This window comes from Mixophyes fleayi, chromosome 3 (genome assembly GCF_038048845.1).
Source record: "Mixophyes fleayi isolate aMixFle1 chromosome 3, aMixFle1.hap1, whole genome shotgun sequence".
Taxonomy (NCBI): Eukaryota; Metazoa; Chordata; class Amphibia; order Anura; family Limnodynastidae; genus Mixophyes; species Mixophyes fleayi.
The window spans coordinates 138,865,601-138,883,046 of record NC_134404.1 but is presented as its reverse complement, the minus strand read 5'-3'; the positions used below and the strand labels follow the sequence as shown (position 1 = coordinate 138,883,046).

Genomic DNA, 17,446 nt, shown 5'->3' with positions numbered 1-17,446 from the left:
GGATGAACTTCACCTTAAGTAAGAGGCACTTGTCCTATCTAATGCTTTAAAATACAATTTTTTGAGGCTGGGAGAAGTGTGAATGTAAACTCTGGGCACCAAATAGTTGGTATCCCTGCTTGTCCAATGGGCTGAATCCTCTGCGTGTTAAGTTTATTTTCAAACTTCCCTGAGCTCTCTGCATGGCAGAAATGTCAAGTACAGTGTTGGTGTTTCCGGAGCCTTGAGGTGCTAAGTATTGGCAACCCAGAAGTTCTGGTAGTAACACAAAATAAGGTAGTAATTAAAAATATATTTTGTTCTTTTGTAGTGGGAAGAAGTGAGTGGATATGACGATGCATTAAACCCGATACGGACTTATCAGGTGTGTAATGTGCAGATGCTGAATCAGAATAACTGGCTACGAACACAGTTCATCCCTCGACAGAATGTACAACGTGTCTATGTCGAGTTGAAGTTCACTGTACGAGACTGTAATAGCCTTCCAAACATTCCAGGCTCCTGCAAAGAGACATTTAATTTATTTTACTATGAGTCTGATACAGACTCTGCATCTGCTAACAGTCCCTTTTGGATGGAGAACCCATACATTAAAGTGGACACTATTGCACCCGATGAGACTTTCAAAAGCCGTGACTCTGCACGTGCCAACACCAAAGTTCGGAGCTTTGGACCCCTGTCCCGTGCTGGCTTTTACTTGGCGTTTCAGGACCTGGGTGCCTGTGTTTCTTTAATTTCATTGCGTGTTTTCTATAAGAAATGCCCGCGCACTTTAGCAGGATTTGCAAGTTTCCCAGAGACTCTGACAGGTGCTGAACCCACTTCGTTGGTTATTGCACCCGGTGTCTGTGTGCCTAATGCCGTGGAAGTTTCTGTCCCGCTCAGGCTATACTGCAATGGAGATGGGGAATGGATGGTACCTGTGGGATCCTGCACCTGTAAGCCTGGTTATGAAGCAACTGCAAAGGAGACACAGTGCCAAGGTAATTCAGAATATGGATCTGTTCAGATGTCTGAAGGGGAGTGTTTTCAGGGCTGCTGATCTGTACAAAGAAAATACAGCAGAAAACTTTTCAAGTAGCAAATGTAATTTTGTGTCATTTTCTCTTTCCCTTTTCCCTCATTTTAGTAGTATTAACTCCCCATATTTTATTTTTTAAGCTTTAACATTTTTGTTTTTCTTTGCCAGCCTGTAGCAGTAACACGTACAAGCTAGAGCAAGGGGTGGAACCATGCATTCCCTGTCCAGCAAACAGCAAAGCCAATACTTCTGCAGCGACTGTCTGTGCCTGCTACAGTGGCTTCTACAGAGCTGACAACGAGTCCCCTGATATGCCATGCACATGTAAGAGAGCACAAAACCATCGGTCAAAGTGTGGCGAGAAGTTGGAAATGTGAATTTGGCCTAAAACAGAGACAATGAATCGATCGAACACCTTGACTTGTCATTGTTCTTAGTGTCATAACCATAAGAATTTTAAGTCTGTTAAAACTCCCAATTCAGCTTGCTCAGAGTTTGGAACCATGTATATTGTTAATCTTATTTCCTGCTTCTCTTGTACATACATCTGCTCCAGTGGGCAGACTCTACATTCACTTCTTCTAATTCTTGAAATGTCAACCTTATTATTGGGCCCACAATCTAAATGGAGAGGGCTTTGTTAGTTCTACTAATATCATAATTTTCATTGATAATCCATGCCTAGTGCATGGTCCAGTATATCGAGATCTCTGTGTACAACCAATACAAACATACTTACACCTCACTATTTGCTGTTATAACATTCACACTATTGTGCCATTTTAAATATATTAACCCAAACAATTACCTGTTACACAAGACTGAGGTGTAATAGCCATAGACGGTAAAGGGCACATGATATTGAGGAGATAAACTGTGGTGTAAAGCTGGAATAGGAACTAGGTTATGGGGAGTGGTTTCTGCTGTCCTTGCAATACTTAATCTCTTCTTCTTGCTTTCAGCTGTGCCTTCAGGACCACGACATGTGATTTCCAATGTGAATGAGACCTCCGTTATCCTAGAGTGGGGAGAACCTTCCGTTTTAGGTGGTCGAAAAGATACTTCATATAATGTGATCTGTAAAAAGTGCTCGGAACAAACATGCTCTCGCTGCGATGATAACGTTCAGTTTTGGCCACGTCAACTTGGGGTCAAGCTGCGACGTGTCTCTGTCAGTCATCTCCAAGCACATACGAAGTACAGCTTTGAAATTCAGGCTATTAATGGGGTTTCTAGCAAGAGCCTCCACCCTCCAAATTATTATTCTGTAAATATAACAACCAACCAAGCAGGTGAGTGAGAGGGGAACAAAACATTGAAACATTCAGGAGAAAATGTGATAGGGATAGCATAAGAAGGTGGTCAGAAGTGGAAATAGCTTGGGTGCACTTGTACACTTATCAGTTTGGTCAGGGAAAGGAAAGCATATTGAATTTACAGTAAATGTCTGTACACTTTCTCTTCAGCTCCTTCATCGGTTCCTATTGTGCAAGCTCACGGCAGCTCAGCAAGTTCTCTGACGCTGTCTTGGGGTCCCCCTGAGAGGCCCAATGGCATCATTTTGGATTATGAGATAAAGTATTATGCAAAGGTGAGCATAGCAATCAACTATTCACCATTCATTTAAGTCCTGTTTGTCAACTTTCAATCTCATCCCGGAGCTTTCCTCTTTTCTTTCAGGTTTCCTTTTTTCAAATATCTGCACTTGCCTATATCTTTTTGTTTGTTGTGGCTGTCATCCATTTATAAGCTTATGTGCCTTATATTTCCTTGTATTTGTCCCGCTCAGGGTCACAGTGGTGCAGGAAACACAGTGACCAGTCAGCGCAACGGTGTGCGCATGGAGGGCTTGTTTCCAGACACTGTGTATGTGGTTCAAGTTCGTGCTCGTACAGTGGCTGGATATGGAGCATACAGTGAGCCACGAGAGTTCCCGACCATAGCTGAAGACGGTGCGTGAATTTCCCTTCATTAACTACTGATCTTTTTCACAAATCAATCATCCTTAACATCACCAAAACTTTTCCTGTGACCTTGGCTAGCCTGCTCACTTGTTGTCCCTACACTACTTAATGATGTCCTTTAAGCATTCAGTTTGTATTGGTAACTCAATACTACCCACAATGTCCCACCCATATCTGTGGCAATTATTCACTGGACCATAGTAGTCTGCTTATTTGTTTAACCCATCTTCTGCTATGCCAGCTTTACTCCTAAAGAGGTTGTCCGCCACAATCTATTGCATGTGGATGACCATAACCAGATGAACAATCACTCAGCATATCCCATAGTTCTATTTGTGGAAGCTTTAGACTACTACCCCTCATGCCAAGCTGCATGTTGGTACCATACTGTGTTTACTGAACTCTCAGTACACCTGTCCACATAAGTGTATTCCCTTCCAGTGTTCATATAATGTATCGTTTGCAAAACTCCTCTTTTATGGTCCTCCATGTTTTTTGTGAGAGCTGCATTGCCCTCTGACTTCATGCTGCCTACTCTCACCCTTCAAGTGATTTTCATATTCTTGAATAGAACTCCCTACCTATACATGCACATCAGATCTGCTGCTCTTACCCATCCTGTGCTCACAGCTTCTTGCCTTCTCCCTCCATCCTCTGATTGCTATTTCCCCTCTTGCCTCTCAGTTCCTTTATTCACCCTGTTGACAAACAATCCTTACTCCTGGTATCCCCTCTGCCCACAGATTCCACACCCTCTATCCCTGTAATTTCTCACTTCCCCATTTTTCCTGTGCCCACTGATCCCTCATTTCCCCTCCTCCCTTTTTTCCTTCCCTATTTCCCCCACAGGGGATCGGAGCAGTCTTCAGGAGCAGGTCCCGATGGTTGTTGGCTCTGTGACCGCTGGGCTGATTTTTATAATTGCAGTAGTCGTTATTGTAATTGTTTGTTTCAGGTGAGTGGTATGCTGGGGTGGAGAGGTTATAAAGGGTTAAGTAAACTGGGTGTGGCACAGCTATCATTTGCAGACCTATAGTTTGTTATGAGAGTGAATAGTGTTCAGAATTTTGACTGATCTTTGTTGATCCTTTTTTTCAGCAGAAAGCAGAGGAATGATCCGGAATCTGAATACACAGAGAAACTGCAGCAATACAGTGAGTATAGCTTACTAAACAAGAGAATTGGCATAGATTGGTGTTAATCTTTTCTGAGATTACCTTCTTCTTTTTATCACACACAGATGGTGTGATTGTAGCTTGAAGTGTTTTTTCGCCTGGTGCCCTCATATTAACCTGTGATTTTAAATCTCCCTTTCTGTTTGGACATTATGATAGTCTGACTGGGTGTAGCATGTGATGACCTACCTTCTGGTAGTTACTGCTGACCTGCTTGTTCTGGGTGGCTGCACATTGTCTCCTCTCACTATGCATTGCTTAGCACTTTGTAATTGACATCCTGTGGTGCTCAGTAGTAATTGGCAGTTGTTAAAACGACTTTACTAGTTGTGTCTCTCCCAGCTTGTAAATAATCGCATCTGCTGCCTATATTTTACATGCTCTCTCCATTTATTACCTGTTCCATATGGTTTTCTCTTGTTCTGCTGTATTATAGCTTATCAACAATAGCATAGGATTGTGATGGTCACTGCTTTTTTGTGGTATACCTCATGACATATTCACAATCCAACACTTCTAGACCCTTTACAGTATGATTTGCATAAAACTTTAGATGCTTTTATACCTAAAATTTATTATACGGTATGTGGTAACATTCACAGATGTTTGTGTAAAGGTGGCTACATACATGGACTGATTGAAATGCTCTGTCAGTTCAGGTCACCGGCCATATCTTAATGTTTTGTGGTCACCCATTGCTTCCTATATGGTGACAGAACATATTTAGATGCTTGACATATTAACATTTGCAATGCGGCTGATGACAATCTATTCTCTGGTATTAGCCATTCCAAAGAGTTCAAAACTTAGAACATCAGCAATTTCCTCAAAAGACAGGAAGACTGATATACATTGAGAAATACCTTTCCCATTAATAGTTTTATGTGAAATCCAAATATTCTAAAATGTTTCCATATATTTGGGAGTGTTTCTGTTAAATATTGCCAACATTCTGTGTATTGGTTGGTTACAAATCGTGTACAACCAGTCATTACAGTGATTAGCAGTTGTGAGCGACATGTGGTTTTGGCAGTGCGCTATGTCCAGAAGACCTTCCACAGTGCTGTACAGTTATTTGGTAGTTTTAAATCACATAATTTCTTCTCAACTATTGCCCATAAATACTACTTCTACTTTCCCACTTGAGTGGCTGCACCTCTCCCCTCATTGTAAGTGCCACTCCTCTTGTATTGTGTGTGGTCTCCATGTTGGCTTGTTATTAGGAACTGTAAATAATACCACCTTTCTGCTTGCACCAGTTACTGGTTGCAAACCAGGTACCTTGTTGTCTTTCCTGCTTTTTTTTAACTTGATGCCATCTGTAGACTTCTATGTTTTGTTATCTGAGTAACTCTACATTAGTCTTCATATATTGCTTTCACACCCAGGACACTTGATTGGTGCTAGATACTGCGACACTCCTTTTCTCTACATTCAGTGATCATTTTATAGGTCCAGTACTCTTAGATTTCACTTTAATAGTAACGATTGCGATTGTGCCCACTCACTTTGAGCTCCAGGTTTTGGTCTGACTACATGTTGATGGTTGGACTTGAATACACCACAGTTTATACAAAAGATTTTGTTGGAAAATAAAAACCATGCTCTCTGTGTACTACTCATTGCGGCCAAATGTTATATATACACGAAAACTGGGCATTATTTTAACTGTCCAGGTTTATGTACCTAATCTACTTAGAATGTATATTATTTCTCCTCTTCATGAAAAGATGACACAAGAAATCATTTGGCACTCCAAAAAATGTATGAATGTAGATATACAGACCTTTTAAATAAAATTAGTCCACAAGAATGGATTTTTTTTTTTTTAACCATATAAAGGCCATAAGACGGTTTCTTGGTAACACAAAATTGCTCTTTCATTCAAAAGCCTTGCCATGGACAATGCTTGGGAACAAGCCTGTCTTGTCTGCAGCAAACACATCTATCTGATTTACTTAATAGATGGCCCTTAGTGCAAATCTAGGGCGAAAGTACAATAGCAGATTCATGTTTTATTCAATTTAAGCTAACTTATTGTAACCTTTTTCATAAATAAGGAAAACTCGGTAACCATTGATGTACATTTGTCCATACAACACTTTATTAAATAGCGATTTGCATGTAGTATTATTTTATTATAATTTTGTTTTTGTTAACGTTTTTGGCTTTTATGGTTTCCAGTAAGACTTTCTTGAGTGTCTTTTTTACGGATGATTTTGTAGTTCTGCTATTAAAGACAGTGTAGAGTGACAAAGATACTTGATACTTCTTGTTCTCACAGTGGTTCCTGGCATGAAGCTTTACATTGATCCATTTACTTATGAGGATCCTAATGAAGCTGTGCGAGACTTTGCTAAAGAAATTGACATTTCGTGTGTGAAGATTGAAGAAGTGATTGGTGCAGGTTTGTCTCCTAAACACATTCACTGCATATCAGTTAAAGTCAGATGCTTCTAGTTTTTCACTTAATGATGCAGTGAGAGATGTAGAAGCGCATAGTGCAGACATAACCTTATCGTGAATATAATAAGTGAAATGTGATCTATTACAATACAGAGAAGAATGGGCAGATTGATTTCTTATCGCCTCATTTCTAGGTGAGTTTGGGGAGGTTTGTCGTGGAAGACTGAAGCAGGCGGGACGTCGGGAGCAGCTGGTGGCAATCAAGACACTAAAAGCAGGCTATACAGAACAGCAAAGACGTGACTTTCTGGGGGAAGCGAGCATTATGGGACAGTTCGATCATCCAAACATCATACGACTAGAGGGAGTTGTGACCAGGAGTCGACCAGTGATGATCCTAACAGAGTTTATGGAGAACGGAGCACTTGATTCTTTCTTAAGGGTGAATTAATTATAATGCATGCATATAGAAGGAGGAGTGACTTGCATTCATTTCCCAAATAAGATTGTATAGGGAACTGCCGACTTTGGGACAGTGTGTGGGTGGTTATGTGGAGAACTAGAAGATATGAAGAATGGAAACATTAAGGTTAAAGTGCTAGTATGATCAAATAAGTCATTTATATTCTTTCCTGTCAAGACAACTGTAAAACTGTCCTCTGCACAGTGAATTATACATATAAATGTATTTGGGAGTCATAGTAACACATCTTAATTTAAAAAGGTAAACAGTGACTGTGTTTTCCTCTGGCTACTCTTCTGGCTTATGGACATATTCTGGAGTCATTTAGTTAAACAATGATCTGAGTTGCAGTCTACTCCTGCATTGTTATGGTGTAACTGAACATATTCAGTGTGTGCAGCAGAACACCTCTCATTTGAATGTAGTCTAGTATGCAGCGTATGCGCATGATAATGTGCTTTGGAAAGTGCATACAAATATATTCTAGGACTGCCTCAGTGGAATACATGTCATTGTCTCCTTGTTTGTAAAGGAAAGGATGATATCAGGAATGATAATGATGGAGGAGGGCTTGCATAGCCATGTAGTAGGACAAGATTGTATTTGTTGAAAACTTGCTAGAATGTACATGACCATTAAATATAAAGTATGCCCTATATAAAAATGCTTTGCATTAAGTACATCTAATAAGAACTATGGTTGTAAATTGTGGAAAGTGTATAAGGAGGAAAATGTCTAAGCCCCCCAAACTTCAAGAAAAATAGAAACACACAATAGTTTGCAATTTACCATGGTGTATTATTTTGTTAAATATTTGTTCCTGTAAATAAATTTTTTTACACATGATTTCCCAAAAAATCACATCTTCTCAGTAACATAGGTTTAATGTTGCGTGGGTGGAATAATCAAACTTGACCTTAACTGAATCTGAGCAGATATTCATCCATTCATATACACCATATGTATATATTTTGTAACCTTTGCACTATTAAAACGCTATTTGACAACACAACATTCTGTATCAGTAAGATGTTGGAAAAGGTAGTGTAAAATCAAAGGAATGATCCATTAAAATGCACTAGGGATTGAGGGGACCTGTAGGGGGAGAGGGGGGGGGGGGAAAACATAAGTTTTGGGAAGGTGTAAAATTTCTATAGAAAAGTATCATCTTTAAGTTTGTCTTTATAAAAAAAAAAACTATTTTTCTATAATGTTAGTATTTAAACCTAATAGTTATTTCCTTCTGATTAGATGAATGATGGACAGTTCACCGTTATCCAGCTAGTGGGAATACTACGTGGCATTGCGTCAGGAATGAAGTATTTGGCAGAGATGAACTATGTTCATCGTGATCTTGCTGCTCGTAACATCCTTGTGAACAGCAACCTTGTCTGTAAGGTGTCTGACTTTGGTCTGTCCAGATTCCTGGAAAACAGCCGATCTGACCCCACTTACACCAGCTCTTTGGTAAGAAATGTTTGTGAAAGAATTGATGTGGACATAGGTCCCATTGTGAAAAGGACATGTCATGGGGTATGTGTGGATGGGTGTGAGAAAAGTGCTGTGTGCAGATGGGAATGCAGAAAGCATCACAGAAATGTATTTAACGAAGCCACAGGAGGCTGTCTTGGCTTTTTCTAAGCGTATGTAAGCACTCGTATTCTTCTCTGTGCCACCAATTTCCATGAACCATTGCACATTTTATTTACCTTCTTCCTGGGTGCCAACTTGTACAATTATTTTTTTTTTCACTGTAACCTTTTTAGTTTCTGAACAAGTTTATTGTCTGGATTGTGTCCAGGACCCTACTAAAATCTAAACACCCCAGGCCAAATTCTATCCTCATCTGTCACTATAACTACCTAATATAAATATTAAATCTATTTGTTGAACTTACAAGATCCATGTCGGAGTGCTGAGTATGCTGGGACGTCGGCACCACTCACATGGATCATTAAGTTAACGTGATTAAACCTTTCCATTAGCTTGCCTGCCTTCGTTGCTTTGCCTCCAGGTTTGTTTACTATTCAACATCATATTTATTATTTAAATACTTTTTATTTGCCTCATTTTTTCTTTTTTTTTCTCCTTTCCTTTTTTTTAATCTTTTTTTCCTTTCTGTACTTTAGTTACCCATGTTCTTATCGTTTTATTTAATGAGGCCACAGGTGTACATTATCTTTGTGTCACTAGCAGTATTATTTGGGTACACTCCAGCTATTGTGCTTGGTATATAAGAGGAACAATAGGTCTTTGTGTTGTAGCATCTATGATGGCTTGAGACAAATATTTCCATTGGTCATACACAAGAGAGGACATACAGATTACTGATGAGTGCACCTTCTGTGTTTTGCTGGCTGAAGGCTCCTTTACTGTACTCGCTATTTGCAGGTGCTGGTGATTGTGGCACAGAAAACACTTCTGCGGCAAGTCATGCCATGTGTGTCAATAGACACCTTTCAAAGCACTGTGTAATGTTGTCCCACTGCATGGAGAAAACAATCTGGATGACTTTGAGTGGATACATATAGCACTCCCAGGCTGTGCAGACCAGTGCAACCATTCAATCTCTGGATTGGTTCCTACTCTGTTAGCCCAAACTTTGTAACCTTGCCCATTTCATTTTTATCAACTACATGATGTCCCCCCCCCCCCTCCCCCCTTCCCGGACTGCTCTATTGCAACTACAAGTTTAAAGTAAACAATTTTAATTTATTCCTATTGATTCACATCAGCCTAAAGTGAGACTGTACTACAGGGTACTGAAGTTTAAAAATGTAAGTGGTGTAAGAATGCATACAATGAATATATCACTATTTCATTTTTAGCTGAAACAAGCGTAGTAAAGCCAAAATTAAGGTTAAGTTCAATTCTAAAAAAATAGCTGTGTTTATATTGTTTTGGTACTAGTGTCCCTTTAAATTTTTTTAAATGTGTCTTCTTTTCTAAACAGGGAGGGAAAATTCCAATTCGCTGGACTGCTCCAGAAGCAATCTCTTATCGAAAATTCACGTCTGCAAGTGATGTTTGGAGTTATGGCATTGTCATGTGGGAAGTGATGTCGTATGGTGAGCGACCATACTGGGACATGTCAAATCAAGATGTAAGTGGAGCCCTGGTAAAAGCTGCCTGATCAGTGACAAAGTTGAGTTAGGCCCTTAAGTGGATACAATACCGCAGAGAATCCATAATCTAATGTAAACATGTTTCCTTTTTGTAGGTAATTAATGCTGTAGAGCAGGACTATCGTCTGCCACCTCCAATGGATTGCCCATCTGCTCTGCACCAGCTCATGCTCGACTGCTGGCTCCGTGATCGCAACTTAAGGCCTAAATTTTCACAGATTGTCAGCTCTTTGGACAAGTTGATACGCAATGCAGCAAGTCTGAAAGTGACCAGTCCAGCACAAGCAGGGTTAGTCTGCATACAGCATTTGTACATTGTAGAAATGATACCTGTACAATACCTGGCCCTTGCTTGCTGTTTTTTTATTGATAATCCTCTTTCTTTCCCCATTGCCCATAACTGTAATCCCTCTGTCTCTTACTACCACTAGTCGTTTTTTGCATTGCTCTCTCTCGCGCATATATATATATATATATATATATATATATATATATATATATATATATATATATATATATATATATATATATATATATATATATATATATATATATTGCCTCTCATTGGACTTTGTTCTGACAGTGTATTGTTTCTGTTAGTGTTTCCCAGCAACTTCTAGACCGTACGGTACCAGATTACACAACTTTTCCCACTGTGGGTGACTGGTTGGAGGCCATCAAGATGGGCCAGTATCAAGATAAATTTCTGAGTGCTGGATTTACCTCTTTCCACTTGGTTGCTCAAATGACAGCTGAGTAAGTATCCAGGTAGACATGGACAGCTAGGGTGTTAGGGATATTTTGCTAGGAATGGCATTCCTGGCTTTAGCTAAGAATTTATTATGTAACTAGAAGAGTTGTAAGAACATTTTAAATCTTGTTTACCCTTTTTTTTTTTTTTTTTTTTTAGGGATTTGCTCCGTATCGGGGTGACGCTAGCTGGTCATCAAAAGAAGCTTCTCCATAGTGTCCAAGACATGAGGCTGCAAATGAGCCAAACTCTTCCAGTTCAGGTGTGAGATCACTACACCATGTGACAAAGCTCTTCATATTGAAGAAATAATATGGACTTCATAGGGCTCTACGGGAGCTCAAGGGAGCACAAGACAACCTGGATAGTGAGGTTTTGAGTGGAGTCACAGTCCCTTTGCACAAAAGAACTCTCAGCCCTCTGCTTGCTGATTACTTGCACTTCATAGTGATCTGCTGCTGTAGGCAGGTTAGATTGTATATTACACTCCTACTTTCTCCATTTTTTTTTTTTTTGGTAGGGGCATCAATCTCAATGTTTTTTTTGTGAATAATGTGCGTATGAGAATGAAAAGCATGAATGTGAAGAGTGTGGAGTATGAATGTATGGTGTATGTGTAATTATGAGCAGTGTAAGAGTAAGTAGAGGGTCCAATGAGAGTACAAGAAAGGCAATATATTTAAAGTGTCTTCCACTTACTTCAAAACCTCTATGACCATAACAAAGGTGCAGGGTTGCAGAGCTAGCTATTTTGTTTTATTCTGTATGTATCGACAGCAGACGTCCATTATCCCCAATTCTCCCCTCCTTTTTGTTTGTTTTTTTGGTTTTTTTTGTTTTAATAAAGTTTATACCTGCATGCAGAATATAGAGTGCCTGCTCACACCCTACAGAAGTGAGGTTGTAAAGAGACCTTTCTGTGTGGGTTTCTGTGATTTGGACATATTGGCCCATAGTTATTAATCTGTTCTGTTAACTAATACAATACACTCCTTGGCTACATGTTTTACCTTTATAAAGGCCATTGTGTCTGTTCAGAAACTCTTGTGCCTCATAGGTAAGGAAGTAGTGCTGTACAACTCCGTCACTTCTATTTTTATCCCCTTTTATTCTGCCTGACTCTCTTCATCCTATTTCTTCCATCTTTACTGGCATCTGCCATCTCTAGCCTCTTTGCCTCTCCCCAAATACACATACTTGTTTTGTTTTTATTTTCTGTCTTGGTTCTTTTAAACTCGTAACTCGCTTCATGTTTTGCCGATCCGACCCCATCCTGCAACCATGTTACGCTGTTCGTTTTGTAAGTGTACTCACACTTTCAATGATATGGGGATGTATTCAGAGTGGAAAATGTCATCATAACTTTACATTTTATAATTGATGTTGTTTTTTTAAGAAATACTTTTTCAATTAAATTATTTAAGGAAAATACTTGAATCCTGTTTCTTTTCTCATGTGTCTGAACTGTAAGAATGTCCCATGTTTGACTTGGAGTGGGGGGGTCGTGTTTTGCTTGACAAAGGGCTGTTCAGTAGCATCCGTGGCATCACAGAGAAACATTCTGACCAATATCATGACTCGCCAGTTCTAAATTATTTGATTGGCTACATAAAGACGTTTGCCTCCACGGTGTATAGGTGGTGGGTGCACCTTAAAGTAAACCCATTTTTCTCAGACAACATTTTGTACTCTAACCAGAAGCCTGCAACAGCTTTGACAGATTTCATTGCTGCATGTATGAGGTCAAATAAAGGTTGAGTTTAATACATACATTCATTCAAATCTGGACGAGATTCAGTGAATCAGACAAGTAATTTCAGTATTTTGCGTGTTGGGAACATGCACTTTCTTAAGCACACTGTGAGCTTCAATTACTCCTGTCAGAGGAAGATTTGAGCACTGTATTGTCAACAAGCTTGTCTAGGAAAGGTGAGTGTTTTTGGTAAGGAATAAGGAAAAGCTGTCAACTGACTGTGAGAGACTAACACTGGGAGACTAGCCAAAACCGTTCATGATGTTATATGGCGGATAGGGGAGTGGGAATATAAACGGAATGGTAGATCTTTAAATTATGCACAAGATTTGGGTTGGAGCATGTAGAATATTTAAAGGTTTTATTTATTTTTTGCCATCTTTTTACTAACTATATTTGATTGAAATGTTTCTACAGTTTCACTTTAGTCCATTTACACAGTAAATGACATTTTCAAAGTAATGGAAATTGATTAAAAAAAATTGATTGAAAAACAATAGCTGCACGGTTATATTCTTATTGATAGGAATTGTGGTATGGTCTCGTTTATGGGACAAGCGCCATTACTTACCTTATGGGAAGTCAAATAATATGCCAAAGTTAGCAACATTGACAAAACATATATCCAAAGGTGTATGCCCATATAGTATCTTCAGTTCAGACAATTATCTTTTTATAGTATGTGTGTAACATGTTCCCATGCAATGACCTCGCCAGTTTTACAGGTAAGAGGTTTGCTTTTTTTAAATCGTACCAGTGTCTACTTGATATTGCTTGTCTGTACATGAAAAAAGTCTAACAATAGTGTTTTTTGTACATATAAGGACTGGGAGCAGCCGAGTATCCAAATAACTAAAAGGACCCAGGTTTATACTTATGTTTTAACATCTTGACTGCCAGTGCTATATTTTGCAAAATTTTGTTCCTATAGTAAGGTGCTGTGATTTATACAGAACAAAACAAAGTATCGTTTATACACTATTTTCACAAGAAAAATAATGTATCCTCATTTAACGCCACATGGCCTTCCTTCTAGCAGTGAGGAATTGCTTTTATATATTTTCAAGTTTTAAGTCCTATTTTAAGTTTAAACCTTTTGGCTTTGAAATCACAGCAGTTATCCTGATATACTTATGTTGGGGGATAAAATGATAAACCTTTTTAATATACTAATGTGTCAAAACTGAAGCTGGTTGATATAGGCATCATTCCGCAACCACAATGTATTGTTAAACTATATGTGCTTTATACAATAGAGACAATTGTGCTCCTTCGGTGTTACCCCCCCCCCAGTCTCTTTTGAAACTGTTACTGGCAGCTGGGTAACTATTTTGGCCTTGTCATCCTTTGGGGTTTTTGTTAATTTTTTTTTTTCTTTAATATTTTGTATTTTATTTTTGAGTTATGTGCCGAGCATGATATTGGACAGTGTGTTTTGGCATCAGTGAGTCTTATGTTACTTGAGACACAAAGGTCATGACATTTTGGAGACTCTGAATTGAATCCCTGAATGTCCCAGTGTCATGTTTTTTGTTACAGCAGGCACATTTAATCACTGAGCCATAACCTCTTTCTGAAGTACCTCCTGATTCCAGTCCTTTCATATATTTCTCCGGGATAGCTGTTAGGGCAAATTCCAGTAGCGTTTTTAGAGAAAGTGGTTTGCTTGACTTCAACCCGACAGGACACTTGTGTTGTACTCAGATGTCAGGTATTTATAATGGGCTGTCATGTAGAACACATTATTAACGTAATGTCTTCGTTTTCTGTTCCAGTGTTTAGTGGGTCATGAAACTGCTTACTCGACACGAATAAGTCTACATGGGTAAGGCATGTGATTAGTTTATCCTAGTTCTCCTGCAACTATTGTCAAGGCTGCAATTTAAGTTTCTGGAGTACTGCATGGAATGAATAGAGCTGTTATTTACAGCAGCAATATTACACATCAGTTGGCTCAGCTTGACTGGACTTAATCTGTAAAGACCACCCTGTCTCTAGAAGCTTTTTTTCCCCCTTAATTATCAGGCTTTCAGGTGCTATTGGTTGCCAAAGCTGTGAAACACAATTTTTTATTTTTCCTTTTTGATGTTTTTTTTGTTTTGTTTAAGGTGAGTGTCAGTACACTGGAAGGTGTTGTAAATATACGGTCCTAATGTCTATCTAAGGCTAGGTACACACTGAAGAATTATCCGACCGACGTGTTATCTCTAACGATTGAACCTACGACTGAAAAGTCTGATCAGTCTGACGATTCATGTATACACACTGATACTGCTTTACTTTTCAGATCTGTGCTCTTCATCTGGTCCTCTGGTCTTCAGAGAATGACAGCACAATATTCATTCATTCATTAGGGCATATTCAATTAGGTTTCCAGTCACTGCGGGCAGGAAACCTAATTGAATATGCCTCATTATTGTCACATTGTCACACTGATTAAAACCGCCTCGTTATAGCTATCCATAAGTCCTAACGAATTTTGTTAGCTTCTATGACATTCTGTCTCTGAACAAACAAATGAATTATTCTTTCTACAATACTCTACATTTATTCACGTGGACATTCATCGGTAGCATCGCCTGAAAAGAACATGACCCTGTAAACTCTATGGAGATCATGAGCATAAGTGCATACACAACATACGACCAACCAAATGAAACGATGAGCCGCACTTTGGGACGACTTTAGATCATCGTGTCACTATATCTCTATCTCTCTCTCTCTCTCTATATATATATATATATATATATATATATATATATATATATATATATATATATATATATATATATATATATATATATATATATATATATATATATATATATATATATATATATATATATTCATATTCTACAATTCATCAGTCATCTCGTTAGCACATAATTTGGCATGCTTACACCACTACAGCCAGTGGTGTTTGGGTGTGCATGGTATTGACACTTTATAAGTATGTCAAGGAGGCCCCTCTAAAAAGGTGCTGAGAGTTTAGTTGATTAGTTAAACTATTAAACTAATGCTTGCATATGGGGTTGTTTTTTTGTTTTTAAATAAAGAAATCTGATTTAAATGTTTACTGTATTGTAAGGTATTAAAATAGTACAATAAACAAAGATTATGCAGTTCAAGGTGCACAAGTAGTGTAGACTTTCAAACCTCTCGAGCATCTGAAGCACAAATGTTAGATGCTGTAAGAAAAGTTCACAACCTATTGCAAGACAGAAAGGCTTTCAAGAATGCATACCAAAACCCCTCTGGGGAAAAATGTTATCAAACGCAAGCCAAACACCAAGAATCAAGAATAAATTCAGTCCTCTTGTTAGTATAAACAATAGAATACTTATGAGCAGAACCTAAATGCAAGCAGGTGAACTAAACTAAAATATACACAAGTTTTTCAGTTGCAATCAGTCAACATCAGCATTTTAGTCTTACTTCAGAACAACCTGAAGGCATCTCTCAATGTTAGACTTTACCTTAAATAATACTTGTGTGTTTTGGCCTTTGCACAGATCTTTTAAATTTCATTGTGATCCTAATCTAGATGGATATCGAAATATATTTGAAAGATTGGCAACTTTTCAGCAATAAATAACAGATTATACTTCTGACACAATCATTGTGGTCTTCAACAAATGCTGGTTGCTGGAATTATTTTCCATGGCAATCAATCACAGAGGCTAGTGACACACGGGTGCTTAGATTTGCCAAATAGAGGGTGCTGCATTTGATACCTGTGTGCTGAAAGCCTTGTATCACTAGGTTAATGCCAGGGACATAACATCCAAAAGTAATGGATGATATGTCCTTTGTGGAACAGAAAGCCCAAATGGGGTGTAACACTGCATGCACTGGCCCCTTCGCATGCTCACCAGAGCAGAACGGGAGCCTCTGTAATGACTGGATGGCATTGCCGGGTACCATAGCAACAATACCCTCTGCAATAGCTGAAGAAGTTATACCGGGCAGAATTATAGCTAAGTTATGGTGTTTGTCTGACATTGATGTGTATTTGGACAATTGTACGCAGTACTGTGGTTGAAAAGACTGCACCAATAATCTTTTCTAATGTTCACTGTAAAAGCATCTTCTAATTTAAAGGAGTATATTATTTATTATTATTATTATTATTATTATTATTATTATTATTTTTTATTTATAGGGCGCCACTAGGTGTCCGCGGCGCCGTACAGGGACAAACGAAATTACAATACGAGGTGAGACAGTACAGTAAACAATAATCACAATAACTCAGTGAGCTCAGGGCACAGCTAGAGGGGGGGGGAAGAGGAGAGGGGATGGTCTGCCAACAACGGCACCTAGGAGGGAGGGCACGGATGAGAGGGAGACCCTCAGGGGGAAGAGGAGGGGGCGGGGGAAGAGGGTCCTCGAGGAGGAAGCAGGGAAGCTGGCGAGGAGAGTTGAAAGTGGAGAAGACAGGAGGAGAGAAGACCCTGCTCAAAGGAGCGTACAATCTAAGGGGTGGGGTAGACTGACAGAGACACAGGGGAGAGAGGGAGGAATAGAGAGGGGGAGGGGAATGAAGGGGAAGAGTCAGAAGAGCAGGTAGGAAGTTAAGTAGGAGACTGAAAGGCTTTAAGAAAAAGGTGGGTTTTTAAACACCGTTAGAAACTGGACAGATTGGGGGAAGTTCTGACGGAGGGAGGGAGCTTGTTCCAGTGGAGGGGGGAGTATACAGTTTTGGGGAAAACTCCACTTCTTTATATTCTCCCCATCTCCGTCCATCCTATTTAGTAGCAAATTGCTGGGTCACATGCTGCTAACTAC

General features: G+C 39.1%; 1 protein-coding gene across 2 annotated transcripts in view; it reads left to right on the top strand.

Annotated features, from left to right (window-relative positions):
- The window catches only part of EPHB3 (EPH receptor B3), a 31,560-nt gene extending 19,218 nt beyond the window's left edge, over window positions 1–12,342 (top strand). The window contains exons 3-16 of one of the 2 annotated variants that reach the window (XM_075202461.1): window positions 311–983; window positions 1,190–1,345; window positions 1,984–2,313; window positions 2,488–2,612; window positions 2,811–2,973; window positions 3,835–3,940; window positions 4,087–4,139; window positions 6,445–6,567; window positions 6,761–7,008; window positions 8,281–8,496; window positions 9,983–10,132; window positions 10,250–10,443; window positions 10,755–10,910; window positions 11,065–12,342. In XM_075202461.1, the coding sequence (XP_075058562.1) occupies window positions 311–983; window positions 1,190–1,345; window positions 1,984–2,313; window positions 2,488–2,612; window positions 2,811–2,973; window positions 3,835–3,940; window positions 4,087–4,139; window positions 6,445–6,567; window positions 6,761–7,008; window positions 8,281–8,496; window positions 9,983–10,132; window positions 10,250–10,443; window positions 10,755–10,910; window positions 11,065–11,173 (2,802 nt within the window). In that variant the 3' untranslated portion in view covers window positions 11,174–12,342. Of the gene's footprint in view, window positions 1–310; window positions 984–1,189; window positions 1,346–1,983; window positions 2,314–2,487; window positions 2,613–2,810; window positions 2,974–3,834; window positions 3,941–4,083; window positions 4,140–6,444; window positions 6,568–6,760; window positions 7,009–8,280; window positions 8,497–9,982; window positions 10,133–10,249; window positions 10,444–10,754; window positions 10,911–11,064 lie in introns of both variants that reach the window. The other variant, XM_075202460.1, reaches the window with a different exon arrangement.
- Window positions 12,343–17,446: the final 5,104 nt, after the last annotated feature.